Consider the following 19,262-nt stretch of genomic DNA (forward strand, 5'->3'; position numbering starts at 1 on the left):
CCATTACTAACCCCATAGAAAAGTCTGGAAATAAAACACATGGCATAAAAAAATTCTTTATTTGAAATAAAAGTCCACACAGTTTTACTCATTTATTTGAAAATAAAAAAACACAGTATACTTACCTAACGTCTAATCTCTGAAGCCAAACCACTGACACAGGAGTGTAATCGCTCCTGTGTCAGCGCTGAGCTGACATGAGAGGTCACAGGAGTTCATCAGCTGATGAGCCCCGGTGACCTCACTTACGGCACCACCGCTGTGTGAGACTTTTCTCAAGCAGCGGCGGTGCCGTAAGTTAGTTGTTTTTTATTTTTATTTCAACTTATTTTTTTCCTGTGAGCACAGGCGCCGGCTGAAATAGTGGTAAACAGGAAACTCGATCTAACAATTAACGACATTAAAACTCTCAAATGGCTCTAGTCTAATAAGCTGTGCGACCATTGTGCCAAGACATCCCCTCGATAATAAAGAACTCCATCACTAACAGGTTTAAATATTCTAACTTAATCCTGACACCTACGGCCCCAAATTAACTCATTAATAAGTACATCAATGAGATTACAGATCTGATCATTAATCCATAATGGACTAGCAAGAAGAACAAAATTATTATTCTACCCCACTTTCTTTATCTAAAGAAATTATCTGCCCTGGGTAACAGCAGACAGAGGTGTACAAAAGTTGGAGGGGATTTCAGGAAGCTCTCACATTTATTTGACCCATCGAATTTCGCTGCCCAGTTGTCCTTTGGAGAGGAACACCTTCAGATTTCCCAGCTTTAGCTTTGAAACCATAAGAATAACCACAGATTGTATTGCAGTTACAGAAACAATTGCATATATGTCTCTAAGTGTTCACTATTGAGATTGCTAAGCAATTCGATTAATAAAAGATCACTATAGCCAAGTAGAACCTTCTTGACTTCCCAGACTATAAATATGAAGAATAAATTCAGCTCAAGGTGATCGCACTAGTCTTTAATACTGCTTCAAGCAGTAGATGCTTGTCCTATATCTCAGTACCATCATCCATAAACAATCAGATCTGCAGGACAGGGTTCAGAGCAGATTGATGAAATCAGGAGAGGGCCATACACCACCCAGAAAGAAAACAATCGTCAGTAAACAGTGGCAATGACAGAAGGACAATAGACCAGAGGAGTGAAGATGCAATATGCCATAACCACACAGAAGAGAACAGGTACAGTCAGAGAGGAAAGAAACGAGCTTCACATTGCACGGGGGTAGTGGGGAGCTCAGGGAGGAGGAGTCCTATTGCACAGGGTAGTGGGGAGCTCAGGGAGGAGGAGTCCTATTGCACAGGGTAGTGGGGAGCTCAGGGAGGAGGAGTCCTATTGCACAGAGTAGTGGGAAGCTCAGGGAGGAGGAGTCCTATTGCACAGGGTAGTGGGGAGCTCAGGGTAGTGGGGAGCTCAGGGAGGAGGAGTCCTATTGCACAGGGTAGTGGGGAGCTCAGGGAGGAGGAGTCCTATTGCACAGGGTAGTGGGAAGCTCAGGGAGGAGGAGTCCTATTGCACGAGGTAGTGGGGAGCTCAGGTGCTCAGGGAGGAGGAGCCCTTGAGCGGCACGTCCATGTCATGCCGCCAGATCCCTCCCATAAGAGCATTTGTGGCTATGTACAAGTTTGATGTATACACCAGATGTAGGGCTAACATGCAGTGTGTACAGAGCCTTGGTTTACCTTATAATTAAAATGTTAATATTTACAGGTCTGAACACGGCTGCCCTTACAAATCACAACCTCACAAAAACCTAATCTATGTTTACTAGGACCCTGATGACAGTGGAAACATAGATCAAACATTGTCGATTTCAACATAAGTCTTCTGTTCTGCAGATAAATCAGATGTCCTCCTCTTCCCACTTAAATGGGTTATCCGGGACAATTTTATTTTATTTTTTGCGTGGCCCTAAGAATTTACAGGAAGGTAGTTGCCAATTACCTGCCTATTATCTCTCTCTCCCTCTCTCCTGCCAGCAATTTTGTCACATCGTCACATCGACAGAGCAGCTGCTTGTCTTCTGCTCAACTAGCATGACGTCGGCAGAGACGGCCCATCGACAGGGCAGCTCTGTTGATGTCAAGCAGCAGAATTGCCAGTAGGAACGGACAGATCGTCACGGGGCAGAACAGGCAGACGATCTCTTCTTTTTGAGAAGATCAGATTCAGCACCAAACATTCAGTGTATTTGGTAGTCATTTCAAAGAAAACCTTTATGAAATAATGCGAAACAAAGACCAGCATACCACAATATCATTTAATTGTTTAGAAGATTGCAGTCCAGATGGCCAAGATCTGGATATTAAAACCTGTCACCTAGCTGCAGGCAAAAAAAAATAAAATAATGTGCAATTATTTGAGATCTGAAATCAGGTTTCAGCAACAGTGCGCTCACATTTGAAAATCCTTACTCATAAAAAAGTTCAACTAGTTTTTCCTCTCATGAGTGAGAAGGCAGACTGTGTAGCCGACTGGTCAAGAATACTACTTCAGTAAAGATGGTGGGGGATCACTATGGCAAAATCTGAATCTAGTTTGGTCCAGTCCTGGATAATTGCAGATTTTCATGACTGGCTGTAATTGGAGCTTTGACTTCCATTTGGTCCTTGATCACCTTCACTAGTTAAACAAAAACCGAAAAGAAAAAGGAAAAAAAAAAAAAGTTGAAATATTAGCATTTTAGGTTACTAATTTTCTAAACAAAAGAATATCTTAAAAAAGGATTATTTCCATCTTCTTAGATAGGTAACATTACAAAGTGCTTCTGAAAACAAGCACATTCGCAATTTACTTATTCTTAAAAGGGGTTGTCCGGTCAAAAGTGATAAGTCTGCACACTGTGTGACTGCAGACTTATGAATTCCCAGCAGCGCTGCGGGAATTCGCCGGTTTCAGACCCAGGACCAGAGGGTATGCATGTGTTATACATACCCCCGGGCAGTGGGCATGGCCTCGTTCTCCATACACTTGTATTGAGCGAGGCTGCGCCTTCTAGCTGGACGTGCCCACTGGCCGTCCACGTCACTAGACAGGGCATGGCCTCACTCCATACAAGTGTAAGGAGAGCGAGGCCATGCCCACTGCCCGGGGGTATGTATAACTTATACATACCCTCCGGTCCCGGGTCTGAAATCGGCAAATCCCCGTAGTGCACAGTGCATGCGCTGCGGGGATTCATAAGTCTGCAGTCACACAGAGTGACTGCAGACTTATCACTTTTGACCCCTTTAAAATCAGGGTTGTGGAGTCGGTAAGCCAAACCACCGACTCTCGACTCCACAGCTCGGCCTCACTACAGAGCATGTACATAAAGTGCAGCACAGATTCATCTCAACTAAAAGCCGAGATCCTTAGATCAGGAACAGAACAGACATTTATAGGACATCTCATAACTTTCCCAAATTCTTATGAAAACATTTACAGCACATCCTGTATTGTATTACTGTACTCAATTCATTATATATTTTAGGAGTCGGAGTCAGTCCATTTTAAACCGACTCTACAGACCTGCTTAAAATTCATCTGTTCTCAAAAAAAAATTCTTAAGTTTCTGGATGTCTTAGGCTATGTTCACACATGTTGTGTTTTTCAGCGTTATTTGCTGCACATTTTCAGCTGCATTACCAGCAAAGTCTATGAGAAACCAGAATTCTCTGTTCACACATCATGTTTTTTTTGTTGTTGCGTATTTTGTGCCTTGGTTGGGTTTTTGGAAAATAGAGAATGTCACTTCTTTCAGCCTTTTTTCACCCATAGGAAGTAATGAGTGGTGAAAAAAAACGCATCAAAAAACACACCAAAATTTGCATCAGCGTTTTTAATGGCAAAATAGAATGGGGTTCTTTTTTTTTCACAGAACTTTAGGTACATGCATAAATAGAGACAGAAGGACAGTGAAAAAAACGCTAAAAAAACAAATAATAAAACGCATCAAAAAACACAGCAAAACCGGCGTTTTTGACGCAGCTGATTTCCTGCCAGAAATCAATTTTTCTGCAGATTTGTGGCGTAAAAAAACCCAACGTGTGTGAACATATAGCCTTATTGTGAGAGACATAACGTTTTAATATTTCATGTGGAGAAGAGGAGATTCCAGCATTAATTCGGAAAGGGCTCTTCACAGAGCAGTCAGACTGTGGAATGCCCTACCAAAAAAGGCAGTAATGGCGGATACTATATTGGCATATTTTATTTTTTTTTTTTAAAAAAAAGGGGAAGTGGGGGGGGCTGGATGCATTTATATCAACAAATTACATTGTGGGTTGTAAATAATCTAGTGACAGAGAAGGTATAAAATAGTTGGAAGAAATCCATACAATTCAACCTTTTTTTTTCCCCTCCTCTGTAACTATAGTCTCCCCCCACAAAAAGTAGCTTTTGAACTTTAGCTGTAACGTATAGGTTCCCCAAAATCCAACATATTCATTTAGTGAACTTTCTGCTAAAATGTAGTCCGATTTCCAGGCACCTGTTGGGTGGCGGCTTTGGTTTTGGCATTTTACCAAGAATGGCAGCCATTTCTTTCCGCTCATCAAAATTTTTCCACTGTTCATAAAGCTTCAGAATAACTCTAATAATTTCTAAGATCTGGAAATAATAAAATTAGAAGATACCATAAGTCTAAGATGGCAAACAGCAAAAACAGAATAATATAATAAAGGAACTTAAATGATAGGATGGACACCTTTTCCATGTCTACGGAAAGTTCTGCAAACCATTGGCGCGCATCCTTCTGCTGAACAACACATGCCACGTGCAAGCAGGCTGAAAGATAAGTAGACATTTTTATAATACATATCAGTTAATATATCTAAACCCCTCTGTAGATAGAATATTCTAAAAAACAAACCAAAAAAAAACATTCAATAAAAATGATGGCAAGCATGACAATGACAAGCCTAGAAGAACTAACTGCAATGGCAGCTTGCACTAACCCCTTCCTGACGGGACTTATTTCTGTTTTCCCTCCCTTTCTTCCAAGAGCCATAACTTTTTTTTTATTATTATTTCCCTCCACATAACCCACATGTTGTCAAAATCTGGGCTATGCTGGTTCTAGGCATACTCCACAATCCTGTCATTTAATAGTCATCCCGGAGATTATGTGATCACAGACCAATAGCAGTGGCACTCTATATACAAGAAATGACTGACAACTGACTCTTCCTTCCCCACTGCTTGCCTAGTTGTCCCTGACTTATTGCTGAATATTGTCTTTTAGGATTGCTACAACCAATAGGTGAAGCCAGAGATCAAGTACTCCATAAATATGCAAATTGCCTCTCCAGATACTCTCAGTGGAGCATTGTATGGCCTATAGGTCTCCTTACACCGGCTTGGCACTCTCTGAAAGGAAAAACATCCTCTCTTAGATCCACAGTCAAATCAAATCAAATCTCCTACTTTGCACCAAAAAGGGGCAACACCCCGAAACATGTGTCTGTAAATGGAGTTTCTGGTTTGGCTTCTTATCCTAAGCCATGTGACAAAGTTCGTTAAAGGGTCGATAGTGACTTTTAGGCCACGGCCCACTATCAGTATTAGGTCAGTATTTTTTCTAAGGCATGAGAGACAAAACCAGGTTAGGAACAATCAGAGAAAAGGTATAATAGAAACAAGTCACCAATTCTGCATTTATCACCCACTCCTGGTTTTGGCTCCCACTCCTGAGAAAAAATACTGACCGAATACTGATCAAATATTGATAGTGGAGCCGTCGCCTTAAGGCCCCGTCACACTTAGCGACGCTGCAAAGATCCTGACAACAATACAACCTGTCAGGGATCGTTGCTGCGTCGCTATGTGGTCGCTGGTGAGCTGTCAAACAGGCAGGCTCACCAACGATCAGGGGAGCAGCAACATCGTGGAAAGAATCTTTCCACGATGTCCTGCTCCTGGTTACTAGCCTGCTGAAGCAGGAGCAGGCTGGTAACCATGATAAACATCGGGTTACTAGGGGCACACGCGCACCTAGTAACCCGCTGTTTATCATGGTTACCACTCTGCTACGGTGAGCGGGAGGTTACCGCTCACTTTAGCAGGCTCGTAACCATGATAAACAGCGGGTTACTAGGTGGGCGTGTGCCCCTAGTAACCCGATGTTTATCATGGTTACCAGCCTGATCGCTGCTCCCGCTGGTCACACACAGCGATGTGTGCTGACCAGCGGGAGGGAAATGACCAAAAAATGGTCCAGGACATTCTGCAGTGATCAGCGACCTCACAGCAGGGGCCTGATCGCTGCAGTGTCACACATAGCGACATCGCTGATGAGGTCGCTGTTGCGTCTCCAAAACCTTGACTCAGCAGTTTTGTGGAAAATATGTAAAGAATTCTGAGTTTTGTTCTAATCACAAATTTTTTATTAATTAATTTAGAGATAACATAACAGATAAAGATTTTTTATTGTGTAATAAATGCCTTTACACTTACCAAGGGCAATCATGAAAGGAGGGTACAGCAGACACAGATCTGTCCTGTAGGTGTCATTTACTATTCTCCTGGAGTAAGAGAACAAACAATATCAGTGGCAAAGAAAGGAAATGCACAGCTGGTTATATCCTCAATATTAAACTGTCCCGCTGCAGACAATCTTAATTTTTGAGCTTTCATCCCCCCCCCCCCCCCCTCTTTCAAGACTCAATGCATGAGGATTTGGTATTTTTGGGGGAGACAAATTGTAGCTTTTCCTATGACCCTTAACCTTCAATTTTACAATTTTGACCAGTGTTACTTTATGAGGTAATAACTCTGGATTATTTCAACATATCCCAGTGATTCTGAGAACGATATTCCGTGACACATTGTACTTTATGTTAGTGGTAAATTTAGCTCGATATTTTTTGCGTTTATTTGTGAAAATATTGGTATTTTGGCAAAAATGTTGCAATTTTCAAACTTTGAATTTTTATGCCCTTAAATCAGAGTTATGTCACATAAATAACATTTACTACATGTCTACTGAAGTCGTCCGCACTTTTTTGCACTTTTAAAAAGAGGCACCGCAGGATCATAGGCCAGAGAGTCTAGTGTCTCTCCATCTGACTCATTACAGGGAATCTTCTGCCGGGGGTTCCGTCTGAATCAAGTATTTCAGAGATTTACAGTGGTGTGAAAAAGTGTTTGCCCCCTTCCTGATTTCTTATTCTTTTGCATGTTTGTCACACTTAAATGTTTCAGATCACAAAACAAATTTAAATATTAGACAAAGATAACACAAGTGAACACAAAATGCAGTTTTTTAATGAATTTATTAAGGTAAAAAAAAGAAATCTAAACCTACAGGGCCCTGTGTGAAAAAGTGATTGCCTCCCCGACCCTTAAAACATAAATAAACTGTGGTTTATCACATCTTTGGGAAGTGGAGCTTTATTTCCTTAGCCACACACAGGCCTGCTGAGAGTCAGTGGCCACATAACAGTTTGTGAGCGTGTACGCTATGCACGCCTGGCTTCCCGCGCTGACGCTCAGCGGCTCCAGAGCATGCGCATATAGAATATGATGCTGGGACGTACACAAAGATTCAGTGGGCATGGCCAAAAAGCTGAGAGTCATTGCGCAAGCGCGCGCGAGTGGGGCAGGGTGGGGGATCTGCTGGGAGATTGAAGTGACGGGAAGGAATAAGAATACACTGGGGAGAATTTCAAAAACCATTTGATTGACAGTGACTGAAAACCTAGAGATGAAGTTGAACTTTTTGGAAGATGTATGTCCCTTCCAAACATCTGGCGTAGAAGTAGCACAGCATTTCAGAAAAGGAACATCATACCAACGATAAAATATGGTGGTGATCATGTGATGGGTCTGGGGCTGTTTTGCTGCTTCAGGACCAGGAAGACTTGCTGTGCTAAATGGAACCATGAATTCTGATGTCTACCAAAAAATCCTGAAGGAGAATGTCCGGCCATCTGTTTGTGACCTCAAGCTGAAGCTCACTTGGGTTATGTAGCAGGACAATAATCCAAAACACACCAGCAAGTGTACCTCTAAATGGCTTAAGAAAAACAAAATTAAAAACTTTGGAGTGGTCTAGTCAAAGTCCTGATCTTAATTTGATTGAGATGCTGTGGCATGACCTTAAAAAGGCGGTTCAAGCTTGAAACCGTCCAATGTAGCTGAATTACAACAATTTTGCAAAGATGAGTAGTCCAAAATCCCTCCAGAGTGTTGTAAAAGACTCATTGCCAGTTATCGAAAACACTTGATTTCAGTTGTTGCTGCTAAGGGTGGCCCAACCAGTTATTAGGTTTAGGGCAAAATCACTTTTTCACACATGGCCCTGTAGGTTTGGATTTTCTTTCCCTTAATAATAAAGACCTTCATTTAAAAACTGCACTTTATGATTACTTGTGTTATCTTTGTCGAATATTTAAATTTGTTTTGTGAACGAACTGAAACATTTAAGTATGACAAACATGCAAAAGAATAAGAAATCAGGAAGGGGCAAACCCTCTTGCACACCACTGTACATGGAAAACCGCGGTGCAAGCGCTCAGCGTAGAGCTCAGGATAAATGTGAGCTGAGCTTTACTGTGATCTTTGGGAGGCAGAATGATCAAATCAACATCAGGTGAAGAATTGGTTTTATTTATTTTTCACGCCATTCCTTGTGCGGTATAAGTGATTAGACGACTTTATTCTTCGGATCGATGCAATTACAGCGATACCAGATTTATATCTTTCTTTTTTTATGTTTGGCTGCTATCACACACTAAAAGACACATTTTTTTGCGTAGCCATATTTTGAAAGCTATAATTTTTCAATATTTCTGCCGACAGTCATCTGAGGGCTTGTTTTTTGTGAGATAAGTTGATGGTTTTTTAGTCGTAAAATTTTCGGACAACATTTTTTAATAGCTTTCTATTCTGATTTTTCGGAGGCAGAATGTGTGATACCAAATGTGTGTACTTTTTTGTTTAATTTTTTTGCACAAATATATGGGCATATTTTTCATTTTTTTTATTATTTTGTGATTTAAAAAATTCTATAATTTTTTTTAGTTAGTCCTTTTATGGGACTTTAACATTCATTACTTTGATCGCTGGTACACTGCATTATACCTGTCAGAGCTGCACTGACAGAAGCCTCTTAGACCATGCTTCTGGCATGGTGTAAGCAGGCCATCGTCTCAGGCAGACCCTAAAGGCCATCATGACGACCTTGGGTTGCAATGACAATAATCAGGCCCTCGGGATGAAGTCGCGGGGGCGCCAATCGTAAGGGAGAGGGATCCCCCTCCCTCTTCTAGCCTCCTAAATGTTGCGATCGATATTGATGAAGGTATTTAGGGGGTTAAATAGCCAAGGCCGGTGCAGGCACAGCTCCTGTGCTACACACAATCGCCATGACATACCTATAAAAGTCATCGGTCGGGAACCCTTATCCAACCATGACGTATAGGTATGTTAAATGTCGTGAAGTGGTTAAAGGGAATCTGTTATCAGAAATGAGAAATTATTTAAACCAGGCTTTTGCGTAACATGTATTTTTTATTTTTGCCAACGCTTTTTTCCCTGTGTCACACGCTTTATGAAAAATGAGAAATCTTGCAATATTCACACTGGTCACTGGGGCTATTCTAAACTTATACTTTCAGGACATTCACATGAACATTAGCAGCAAAAGACTAAATCCAAGCCTCTCTTTTGTATGGATGCATCTAATGATTGGGTGCAAAGGTCAGGAGGGGAAGCAGGGTCAGCTGTGACATCACCTATTGTGAATGGTGGATCCCATGTTATTAGCGGAGCATACAGTGGTGCTAGGCTGTGCGCCTACAAGGAGTAGTTGACGCTGCGTATTTTCGCTGTGGACAAAAAGCAGCTTCTTACACTTCCCCCATAGTGAATGGGATTTTTAGAAATCTCATGCCCACTGTGCTTTTTTTTCCCCCATACAATGTAAACTGACCTACGGTGCATGTCTCAAATCCACAACATGTTAACCTCTCTTGCGGATACGCTGAGTTTTCTGTGTGAGTTTTCCTCATAGTATTGTATTAAATGCAGAAAATCCGCAGGTAAAAAAAAACATGCTTTTTTTTTAGTAGGGAAACGCATAAATACGCAAGTAATCCACAAATGGCTATCAAAGTTTTGTCAAAGCCAAATATCCGGCAGTAACAAAAACACAACAGCTTTATTTGAAACATGACACCAAAAACAGACAAAAACCACAGACAAAAATGTGATAAATCCGCATGCAAAAAAAACCCACACAAAAACGTAAAGGAAAACAATGCAAGTAACTTAAGTTAGCTAATAGGTGCAGAAACACTGCAACATCTCATCCTCATACTCATCATGGGAACGCTGCCTTACTATTCCTAAAAGGACAGGAAGAAGGAATCTTTTGTTTTTGTAAAGTATGAAAATTGCAAGCTTTTTATTGCTTTTTTTTTTTTTTTTTTTTTTACAGATTGTGACAAAGAAAAAAAAAAACGTCAGAAAAAATACATTCAAAACAAAAATAGGTCATTTTCTATCCAACGAACTGTGTGAGCTTTTTTCTTTTTGTCGACAATCTTATTGATACCATTCTGAGTACATACAACATTTTTATCACTTTATATTGCATTTTGTTAAAAAGGTGACATGACCGAAAAACTGCAAAGCGGGAGTTTACATTTATTTTTCCGCTTTACAATTCAATATTTTGATGGATTGATCTTTTACTGACACCAAATCTGCTTATTTTGTATTTCTTTATCATTAAAAGGTGAAAGCACGGGAATATGGGGGGTTAATTGAAAATAAAAAAAATTTAGTCGGCAACTGGAACTACTAGAACTTGAGCTTTATAGGGGACTTGATCTTGAAGCCCAGCCACATGCTTTTTAATGAGTTTTTCTTGGTTGAAGGTTTTTGGTGGTTTTGAAAAGTTTTTTCCTGAAGCATTTTTTGCAGCCTTCTGATTGGACAGTGCCTAGTTTACCCTGGATCCCACCAGGAGCCGCTTCAAAAGAAGTGACCCGGCTCTTTTCAGAACCTGAAGGGGAAAAAAATGCTCAAAAGACTGAATATAAGAAGAGAAACGTGGTAGTTACCATAGAAGAGTCTTTCAAGCATTTTTAGCTATTTTTCATGTGTTTATTGGAGCAATCATAGTAAAAAAAAAACAACAAAATCCTCAAAAAACTGTGTGCACAATCATATCCCTGCATAGCCACCATCTGCCTCCATACTTATGAACCCAACATAAGACGTACTATTATGTCCTATGACGAGAAGGGTTTAATATTACTGGAATGCCCTATTTATATTTTACATGGGGAAAAATACACTGCTCAAAAAAATAAAGGGAACACTCAAATAGCACATCCTAGATCTGAATGAATGAAATATTCTCATTGAATACTTTGTTCTGTACAAAGTTGAATGTGCTGACAACAAAATCACAAAAAAATCATCAATGGAAATCAAATTTATTAACCAATGAAGGCCTGGATTTGGAGTCACCCCCAAAATTAAAGTGGAAAAACACACTACAGGCTGATCCAACTTTGATGTAATGTCCTTAAAACAAGTCAAAATGAGGCTCAGTATTGTGTGTGGCCTCCACGTGCCTGTATGACCTCCCTACAACGCCTGGGCATGCTCCTGATGAGGTTGCGGATGGTCTCCTGTGGGATCTCCTCCCAGACCTGGACTAAAGCATCCGCCAACTCCTGGACAGCCTGTGGTGCAACGTGACGTTGGTGGATGGAGCGAGACATGATGTTCTAGATGTGCTCAATCGGATTCAGGTCTGGGGAACGGGCGGGCCAGTTCATAGCTTCAATGCCTTCATCTTGCAGGATCTGCTGACACACTCCAGCCACATGAGGTATGGCATTGTCCTGCATTAGGAGGAACCCAGGGCCAACCGCACCAGCATATGGTCTCACAAGGGGTCTGAGGATCTCATCTCGGTACCTAATGGCAGTCAGGCTACCTCTGGCGAGCACATGGAGGGCTGTGCGGCCCTCCAAAGAATTGCCAACCCACACCATTACTGACCCACTGCCAAACCGGTCATGCTGAAGGATGTTGCAGGCAGCAGATCGCTCTCCACGGCGTCTCCAGTCTCTGTCACGTCTGTCACATGTGCTCAGTGTGAACCTGCTTTCATCTGTGAAGAGCACAGGGAACCAGTGGCGATTTTGCCAATCCTGGTGTTCTGTGGCAAATGCCAAGCATCCTGCACGGTGTTGGGCTGTGAGAACAACCCCTATCTGTGGACGTCGGGCCCTCATACCACCCTCATGGAGTCTGTTTCTAACCGTTTGTGCAGACACATGCACATTTGTGGCCTGCTGGAGGTCATTTTGCAGGGCTCTGGCAGTGCCCCTCCTGTTCCTCCTTGCACAAAGGCGGAGATAGTAGTCCTGCTGCTGGGTTGTTGCCCTCCTACGGCCCCCTCCACGTCTCCTGGTGGCGCCTCCAGCCTCTGGACACTACACTGACAGACACAACAAACCTTCTTGCCACAGCTCGCATTGATGTGCCATCCTGGATGAGCTGCACTACCTGAGCAACTTCTGTGGGTTGTAGAGTGCGTCTCATTCTACCACGAGTGTGATAGCACAACCAACATTCAAAAGTGACCAAAACATCAGCCAGAAAGCATTGGTACTGAGATGTGGTCTGTGGTCCCCACCTGCAGAACCACTCCTTTATTGAGTGTGTCTTGATAATTGCCAATAATTTCCATCTATTGTCTATTCCAATTGCACAACAGCATGTGAAATTGATTGTCAATCAGTATTGCTTCCTAAGTGGACAGTTTGATTTCACAGAAGTTTGATTTACTTGGAGATATATGCTGTTGTTTAAGTGTTCCCTTTATTTTTTTTGAGCAGTGTATATGAAAGATTTAAGTCATTCGAAATAGACATTAGATAGCCGTTGGCCTAACGAGAAATCAGCTGGCAACCATCTGTTGTCTCTCCCACACAATGGAGAACTCAATCGGCCAAGCACTATTGTGTTCACTATCAGAGAGCAGCTTATCTTAGGGAGAACAAATGGATTGGCAATCTGAATTTGAACATGGGGGATGCTCAACTCCTCCAACAATCAGTTGTCCAGGACCCCAATACACATTAGACCGTCGTCTGAACCCATTAATATTGGTGGGTTCGGCTGTCATAGCCTAATATGTATGGGAAATGGAAAGCTTTGCAGCACAGTGTTATCTCTAGGACAAAGTTATGTCTACTTCTTAGTGACAAAATGTCCTGGGAGCCACTGGATAAGATATCACTTTACAGATTGTCCCTATGAATGCAGCGTCACCAGCACCAGGCTCGGACTGGCCCACAGTGGAATGAATTGTGCAGAGCTACTCATGCTCAATCTCCACTCCATTCAGAGATTGCTCTGCAGAGCCCCATTCTTGGGACAGTGGAACATAACATATGTCGTAAAACCCTTTCAAATAAGGCGGCAGCAAATGACAACTGGGACTCTACTTCAACTAAGGACACAGGCCCCAAGTTCAGCAATCAGTGAGGGGCCCCAGTGATTGGATCTAAGCTCTTAGAAGTTGTTGTTCTGAAAGGTTTTTTTTTTTTGCTGTGGACATATAATCTTATGCAGTCCTTGATCTTGAAAGAGCCAAGTGGTTTTTCTGACGCGTTTCATTCCATAGGTATGGATCCAAGCAAATAACGCCTGGAAATAAAGCTTGTCAGTTTCATGTATTAGTTGCCAGGAGTCCCAGGAGACATTTGAAGTGTAATGTATCAGGGCTGGATTAAATATTCTGGACAACCACACACCGTGCACAACTGAGATGCAGCATACAATACGCATGAAACACATGAAGGCTTTGTAGAGTCACTATAATGTAGCATTACCATGCCAGTGGAAGCAACATGTCTTCTTGTCCCATATCTTGCACATATTGTAACAAGGGTCTATACGGATGATAAACTATCAAGCAACAATCCTGTAGACAAAAGGGCGACAAAATGATAAGGGTATGAATAACTACTGCCATGACATTCTGCAGTACTTTAAAACCATTGCATAATCTGTATTCCAAATGTGTGCTTCAATAATTCACCCCATCTACAAATGTAACTATGTTATGTAAAGTTGCACATGTCAAGACTACTTAATGGAAAAAAAGTAAACCTGTCAGTAGAACTTCAGCCCCTAAGTGTTCCTATGTGCATGTAGATCTTTCACAGACAAGCCCAGCAATACCTTTACATAGCCAGTCCGTTCCTCCACTAATGAGAAATTGCTGTTTGACTTAAAGAGGTTGTCCACTACTTTTACACTGATGGCCTATCCTTAGGATAGGTCATCAATGTCTGATCGGCCAGGGTTAGACACCCAGCACCCCCGTTGATCAGCTGTTATCAGTGCTGCCGGCAGAAGTACTCACTTGCAGAGCTCCTCCGTCTTCTGGTAGTGGGCGAGGCTTGATACTCCACATCCAACTCCTATTCAAATCAATAGGAAGCGGATGTGTAATACCCTGCGGCAGCTACTACCAGAAGACTGCCAGCTCCGCAAGCAAGTATTAGTATTTCCGTCCGGCAGCACCAATAACTGCTGATCAACGGGGTGTCAGGTGTCGGACACCGGCCGATCAGAAATGGATGACTTATCCAAAATATAGGCCATCAATGTAGAAGTAGTGGACAACCTCTTTAAATATCAATGGACTATACTGTGAAATACAAAAACTGCATACAACACCCCATCTATAGTAGGGGACATCACCAGACTAGGCACGGGACTAAGAGGCAATATGCCTTACACTATTGAAGTCATTATATCAGGTCAGTGGGGGTCCAACACCCAGCACCTCCACCGATCAACCGTTTTGAACTCCAGAAGAAGCGGGATGCAAACAAACGGTGAACAGAGCAGAAATAGCACAGCAATTTACATCGTGTAGTGGCCAATCTCAGATCATAAAGCTCAGCTATTACTGAAGTGAGCTTATTGGCAGTATACGGGAACAGGGCTGTGCTGCTCTACCTCTGTGAACCATTTAAATCCAGTCCCTGCCAGATCTAAAAAGAGCTGATCAGTGGGAGTGCCAGGTGTCGGTCTCCCCCCACGATCTTATATGGATTATAGTTAGATTACTGATTATACATTATATAGTTAGTCTCAAAAATCACCCAAAGTGTGTAGAAATAAGAACTTTCATATACATCAAACGATCTTACCTGATTAATTCTAAGCGCAATTAATACTTCAGGGATTTAGTGTAGCAGAGGTTTAATACCAGCACCTGTCACAAAACTTTTCATACCAAGGAGGTAGGGGAGAAATGGGGAGGCACATCAAATCATACAACCACTTACCATTAGTTCTAGTAGATAAAATTCACATTCCAGTATCTAAAAAGGAAAAATATGAAACAAGTGCTTATTAAAAGAGGTTGTACACTATCTGACAACTCCTTTTCAATGTCCCTAGTAAAATAAAAAAACAAGAGCATCCTTCCTGGACAGGCACTACTTAGAGCACCGTGTCCCCTGGAGATCTTTGGAAATGGTTTGTCACGTGAGCACTGCAGCCCATCAGTGGCTGCCCAGTTGCAGCTGTCACACGTCTGATGGAAGCGTAGGATGCAACCCATCAGCGACCATAAACTGCAGTGCTCATGTTACAATCAATATTGCCAGGGGACAGAGCGCTCCGAGTGAAGCCTGTCCAGTAACTATGTTTTGTTTGTTTTTATTATGCACATTAATGATATACAAAGGGGTTGTCAGGTAGTGGACAACTCCTTTAACATTATTAATTTTACTCATAAAATTATCAAGCTAGTGCCAACACTCTGCAATTTCTGCTTCATCTCAACTGCTTTCACGTGGGACCAGTAAAATGGTCAATGTTGGTGGAGATAAATAAAATTAGACCCTCTCCCCACCTTTGCGAGCCCTCACAATTGCCAGTTCAAGCGTGGGACAACAGTCAGTGGGCACAGGCTGGTGAGCCAAGTGACTGGCTGCAGTGGTCACGAGTACTGTAGAAGTGACATCACCACTGCAGTCCAACAATGGTCAGGTGCAGCTGCAGAGCGAAAAGAAGGCATTGTATCAAGTGAAAGTGTGAATAGAGGATTTTAGCATTATCTACTGCAAGCCAATGGGGTTAAATAATTATAAATGGAAAATCCCTTTAACCATTTTTACACCACCCATAGACTTCATGCATATGGCTGGTCCACACTATATTCTGGATTGATGTTCTAAAATGTCAATAAAGAGTATGCAGCTTGCAGGAGTATGTATAGCTGTGGGAGTGGGGAACATGTTGTTTGACACAGCCAGACTAACATTAAAGAAGAGATATTTTATTACTAGGTCTGCCTTCCTGGATATTGTAAACACAATACTGACCAAGCACTTTGTATACAGTATAAAGCACTGCTAGTGCTTCCTCCTCCAGAACCAGTGATCATGTGATCTTTGAGTGTAGGAAAGAGAGCAGGAGCTGCTGGGTCCTAGGAGAATCAGTCAGATCTGCTATGCAGCCAAGAGCCTGAATTTCATGTATAACTGGGGTCAATGCACAAGCCCCAGCTATAGGGGAATAAATCACAATCAACAAAAAGAATGTATTAATATGTTAAAATGCCCCCTTCCCCGCAAAAGACCTCTGGCAGCATTTGAACACATTCTTTTCACAGCTTGTGAATTAAAAAAAAATTATGGAATATAAAAATTAGGTAACATGTATTGCGGAAAAAGAGGCAAAAATTATTTGAATATCCAAACAGGAAACATTTTTCAGAGCTGCTAAATGCTCATGTACAAAAAAAAAAAAAACGTGCCTGGTCATGAACGAAGGAAAACGGCCTGGTCTTGAATTGGTTAATTAGCAGCTTGTTCCTCATTATAAGCCGTCAATAGGGACCAGTCATATGAACCAACAATACGCACAATATTCATTGCTCTGGTTTTTCTAAAAAATTACCGTATTTTTCAGACTATAAGACGCACCTAGGTTTAGAAGAGGAAAATAGAAACAAAAATGAAGCAAAAAATGTGGTCATGATGCCCTGTTATTGGGGAGGGGGTCTGCTGCTGACAATGTTATAGGGGTAATATCCCCCAATTCTGTTAATATCCTCTATACTGAAATGTATGGCTCCTCCTTCCTGCTATGCGTGGCACCCCGTAATCCGCCTCATCCTGCTATGTCTGGCACCCCTCCATCACTCTACCTGGTATGCATGGCACCCCTCCATCCTGGTATGCATGGCATCCCGATTCCCATCACGCTGCGTACAAAAAAAAATAAACAATCATACTCACCTCCTCTCTGCTCCAGCACTGCATCCCGCTCTGCTGCCGACACTCTCACTGTGCCATGCGCCCTCACACAGTGAAGTGCTGTGCCGGAATAGTCACTGCTCCCCGCGCCGGGATTCTGTGCGCGGGGAGCAGTGACCATTCACTTTATTCAATAGCAGGCACACTGTAGCCGCAGAGCGGCTCCTGCTGCGCTCGCTGGTCGGTGTGCCCGCTATTAAAGACCATGAATATTCACTACAACTATTCACTGCCTCCTGTGTCCCACTCCTCCGCCGCTACTGCTCCCCCCCAGCACCCCCACCACCCACAGAACATATGTTCGGACTATAAGACGCACTCCCCACTTTCCTCCAAAATTTTGGAGGAAAAAAGTGTGTCTTATAGTGCGAAAAATAGGGTACTTAATCAGCTACGGGATCTACTCCTTCACCCAAATGAGATTTCATATCATGACTAGTGTTGAGCGATACCTTCCGATATCAGGAAATATCGTATCGGATTGGATCGGGCCGATACCCAAAAAGTATCGGATATCGCCGATTCCGATACCGGAAACCAATGCAAGTCAATGGGACACAAATATCGGAATGAAAATAAACCCTTTCTTTCCTTGTAGGTTAATTCTACATGAAGTAAAACAACTAAGAATAATGTAGAATGACATGAAAAGCCGGCAATTCAGCAGCGGCATTCACCGGTACCCGACAATTTACAACAGACAGAATAGAGCTTCACACATAGATTAGATAGATAGAAACATGTCAGTCACATATATATGAAGTACAGTGACAGTGTTGCTTACTGTACTTGTCATTTAGTGTAAAGGATTTATTAAAAAAATATTAGCGTTTTCGTGCACCGTCTCTTTAAAAAAGCCGGCCGGCAATTCAGCAGCGGTACCCGACAATTTATAACAGACAGAATAGAGCTTCACACATAGATTAGATAGATAGAAACATGTCAGCCACATATATAAGAAGTACAGTGACAGTGTTGCTTACTGTACTTGTCATTTAGTGTAAAGGATTTATTTAAAAAAATAATAGTGTTTTCATGCACCGTCTCTTTAAGAAAGCCGGCCGGCAATTCAGCATCTGTACCCGACAATTTAGAATAGAAAGAATAGAGAATCACACATAGATTAGATAGATAGAAACATGTCAGTCACATATATATGAAGTACTGTGACAGTGTTGATTACTGTACTTGTCATTTAGTGTAAAGGATTTATTTAAAAAAATAATAGTGTTTTCATGCACCGTCTCTTTAAGAAAGCCGGCCGGCAATTCAGCATCTGTACCCGACAATTTAGAATAGAAAGAATAGAGAATCACACATAGATTAGATAGATAGAAACATGTCAGTCACATATATATGAAGTACAGTGATAGTGTTGATTACTGTACTTGTCATTTAGTGTTAAAATAAAGGATTTATTTAAAAAAAAATTGGCGTGGGGTTCCCCTTAATTTTAGGCTCTAGCGGAGGTTAAGCAGAAGACAGCTGGGGCAAATGTTTGAAGCCTGGGAAGGGGGTAATACCCACGGAGCTTCCCAGGCTACTAATATCAGCCCCCAGCTGAATACCTAGCCTTTACTAGCTATTAAAATGGGGGAACCCCCCAAAAAAAATAACGTGGGGTCCCCCCTAATTTAATAGCTAGCACAGGCTAGGCAGACAGCTGGGGGCTGATATTAATAGCCCAGGAAGGGTGCCATTAATATTGGCCCCCTCCCAGGCTAGAAACACCAGCCGTCAGCCGCCCCAGAAATGGCGCATCCATAGGATGCGCCAATTCTGGCACTTAGCCTCGCTCTTCCACGCTGCCCTGGTGCGGTGGCAGGGGGTAATAGGGTTGGGGTTGATGTCAGCTTATAATGCCAGCTGACATCAAGCCCAGGTTAGTAATGGAGAGGCGTCTATAAGACACCCCCATTACTAACCCCATAGTCAAAGTTAAAGAAAAA

The 19,262-nt window shown here is 42.1% G+C and overlaps 1 protein-coding gene across 2 annotated transcripts in view; it reads right to left on the reverse strand.

The window, feature by feature from the left end:
• Nucleotides 1–2,268: 2,268 nt before the first annotated feature.
• CCNC (cyclin C) overlaps nucleotides 2,269–19,262 on the reverse strand; it is a 35,204-nt gene continuing 18,210 nt past the window's right edge. The window contains exons 7-12 of one of the 2 annotated variants that reach the window (XM_073675758.1): nucleotides 15,334–15,369; nucleotides 13,864–13,955; nucleotides 6,458–6,525; nucleotides 4,710–4,789; nucleotides 4,494–4,612; nucleotides 2,269–2,639 (exon numbers count right to left, since the gene is read on the reverse strand). In XM_073675758.1, the coding sequence (XP_073531859.1) occupies nucleotides 2,636–2,639; nucleotides 4,494–4,612; nucleotides 4,710–4,789; nucleotides 6,458–6,525; nucleotides 13,864–13,955; nucleotides 15,334–15,369 (399 nt within the window). In that variant the 3' untranslated portion in view covers nucleotides 2,269–2,635. Of the gene's footprint in view, nucleotides 2,645–4,493; nucleotides 4,613–4,709; nucleotides 4,790–6,457; nucleotides 6,526–13,863; nucleotides 13,956–15,333; nucleotides 15,370–19,262 lie in introns of both variants that reach the window. The other variant, XM_073675757.1, reaches the window with a different exon arrangement.

This window comes from Phyllobates terribilis, unplaced genomic scaffold, assembly GCF_046119375.1.
Source record: "Phyllobates terribilis strain yellow unplaced genomic scaffold, ASM4611937v1 Scaffold_3__8_contigs__length_932513732, whole genome shotgun sequence".
In the NCBI taxonomy this organism is placed as follows: Eukaryota; Metazoa; Chordata; class Amphibia; order Anura; family Dendrobatidae; genus Phyllobates; species Phyllobates terribilis.